The following is a 2,022-nucleotide window of genomic DNA, read 5'->3' on the forward strand; positions in this document are numbered from 1 at the left end:
CCATCTCTTAGACACATCTGCCCCTAAATGAGAAACACATACATAACCCAGACTCTGATCCGGCGGCTCAGCAGAATTCAGTCTGGTTCACCCCTGGAGTACTGGGGTGCAGGTCTAAAGAACATCAGTACAGATCAGTTCTCAAAGAACCCACACACTGCTCAAATAAGTGACCCAGCAAGCACCGACATGCACACACACATACACGTAAACTGCAAACAAATATTCAGATAATGTCTCTGCAAAGCAACTAAACCTAAGGTCCATTCAATATCAAAAGTATTTTCAATAACTAAAGCAGCACTTTATCTCCTCAAACCAAGTAGTAGTGATAAGATAAACAGAGTAGGAAACAGAGTATTTCAGACAGGATAACTTAAAGAGAAAAATGTTTGGGTTTTTTCACTCTTACAGTTACTTGTACAATAATATTACCAAACATAACCAATAACATTTTGTAGTGCATTTGTCAGTTTATGTTTGAAGAGAGGCTTTATCACATGCCCTCTGTGATTGTCTCACCAAGTTCACTCCAAAGGAAGCTCTTTACAGGTCTCATAACAGACATAAGATGGTTCAGACATTCCTAGATCAAGCCAGAAATAGAAGTTCGTTTCACAGTGCTAAGACTAAGAGTCTTAATTCTGTGTAACAAGTTGCACAAGAGACAAAGCTCTTTGAAGTCATCCCAAAAGAGAATACAACAGGTATGCTGCAGCAAGGCACTGAGCTCCAGTCATCACTTCATCTCCCCCTCAGAAGCTCAAAACCCCAAAACTTCACCAATACATTCCCATTAACAGTCTTACAGGTCCAATATCACTTTAGTTCCAAATATTTGGAACTTTTACATCAGGACTGTACCTGAAATGGGTACAGCTGTCTTGGAGTCAGTCCTAAGCTACTGCTTCCTGGTCTTGGTTTTAAAAGGATGCTCTTTGGAGGTTATGCATATATACACACACACTTTTATACATATACATATATATAAATGCATCTACACACAGTCACAAGAGGATGATCAAACCGAAGAACTAGTTAGCTCAGTCCACTATAGAAGGCTAAAACAATGGAAGAAGAATATAGTTGAAGATAAGAACCTGCAACTACTCCAATAGACCCTTCACAACTTTAGTGGAAGAGTAACACATATCAGAGAAGTTAGAATAGATTTGGCTTTATGGCTTTTTGTAAAAGTTGATTCCCCTCATGCCACAGCCAATATTGAAAAAAACCCCATGAGCTAAATCTCCAAAGCCACTTTGAGCAAGTTCAGTCTGACTCAAGATTTTTCCAAGTTTACATAAGTTAAAGCCATGGCATTAGCAATCCTAGAAGGCAGTAACAAGTTTAGTTTTCTGGTTAACTACCCAGAATTAAAGTGATCTGCACCGCTAATGCATACAAGAGGAACGTATTTACCACATAATACCTCTTTTTTATTGCTTACATTGCATAGTCTAAAACAAAGTGCTGGAAAGTGATGTGTAAGTATAATAAAAAAAGTGCTGGACGGAAGTGGAAGAATCAGCAAATACAAAGTGACTGCAGCTTGAGACTGGAGCTTGTGTTCTGTGGTCAGTGCAGCAATCATTTATGGAGAGACATGAGAGAGACATCCCGGAGGCTGCGCAGGCTGGCACTGATGTCCCTCCTCTGCTTTAGATTGCATCTGCCAGTGTACTGGGTCATGTAGCTTCCAGGCACACGGCCCCTCCAGGATAGGATATCCACCATGTGGTTAAGCTTTGACCTGATAGTGGAGTAGTGGAATTGCCTCTCTTTATGCAGTTTTTGGAAATATTGTGCCCTGTGACTGCTAGAATATTCAAAGGACCGGATAGAAGACAGTGAGCCTGTGGAGCTTGCAATAGAGCACTGGGATGATGATGAAGACACTGATCGCAGACTAGAGCTTGATACAGCTTTTCCAGGCAGAGAAGATTCTTCTTGTGACCACTTTCTGTGAAGCAGGGGTGTTTCTGTGCCCCCCTCTTCCTTTGTCTGTGTCACTGCAGTCTT

The 2,022-nt window shown here is 41.1% G+C and overlaps 1 protein-coding gene across 1 annotated transcript in view; it reads right to left on the reverse strand.

Moving 5' to 3' along the window:
• Positions 1-1,590: 1,590 nt before the first annotated feature.
• FAM83D (family with sequence similarity 83, member D) overlaps positions 1,591-2,022 on the reverse strand; it is a gene marked incomplete at its 5' end in the record, with an annotated part of 2,723 nt that continues 2,291 nt past the window's right edge. Inside the window, one exon of the mRNA XM_009070750.1 lies at positions 1,591-2,012. Within this exon, the coding sequence (XP_009068998.1) occupies positions 1,591-2,012 (422 nt within the window). The remainder of the gene's footprint in view (positions 2,013-2,022) is intronic.

This window comes from Acanthisitta chloris, unplaced genomic scaffold (assembly GCF_000695815.1).
Source record: "Acanthisitta chloris isolate BGI_N310 unplaced genomic scaffold, ASM69581v1 scaffold39122, whole genome shotgun sequence".
NCBI lineage: Eukaryota > Metazoa > Chordata > Aves > Passeriformes > Acanthisittidae > Acanthisitta > Acanthisitta chloris.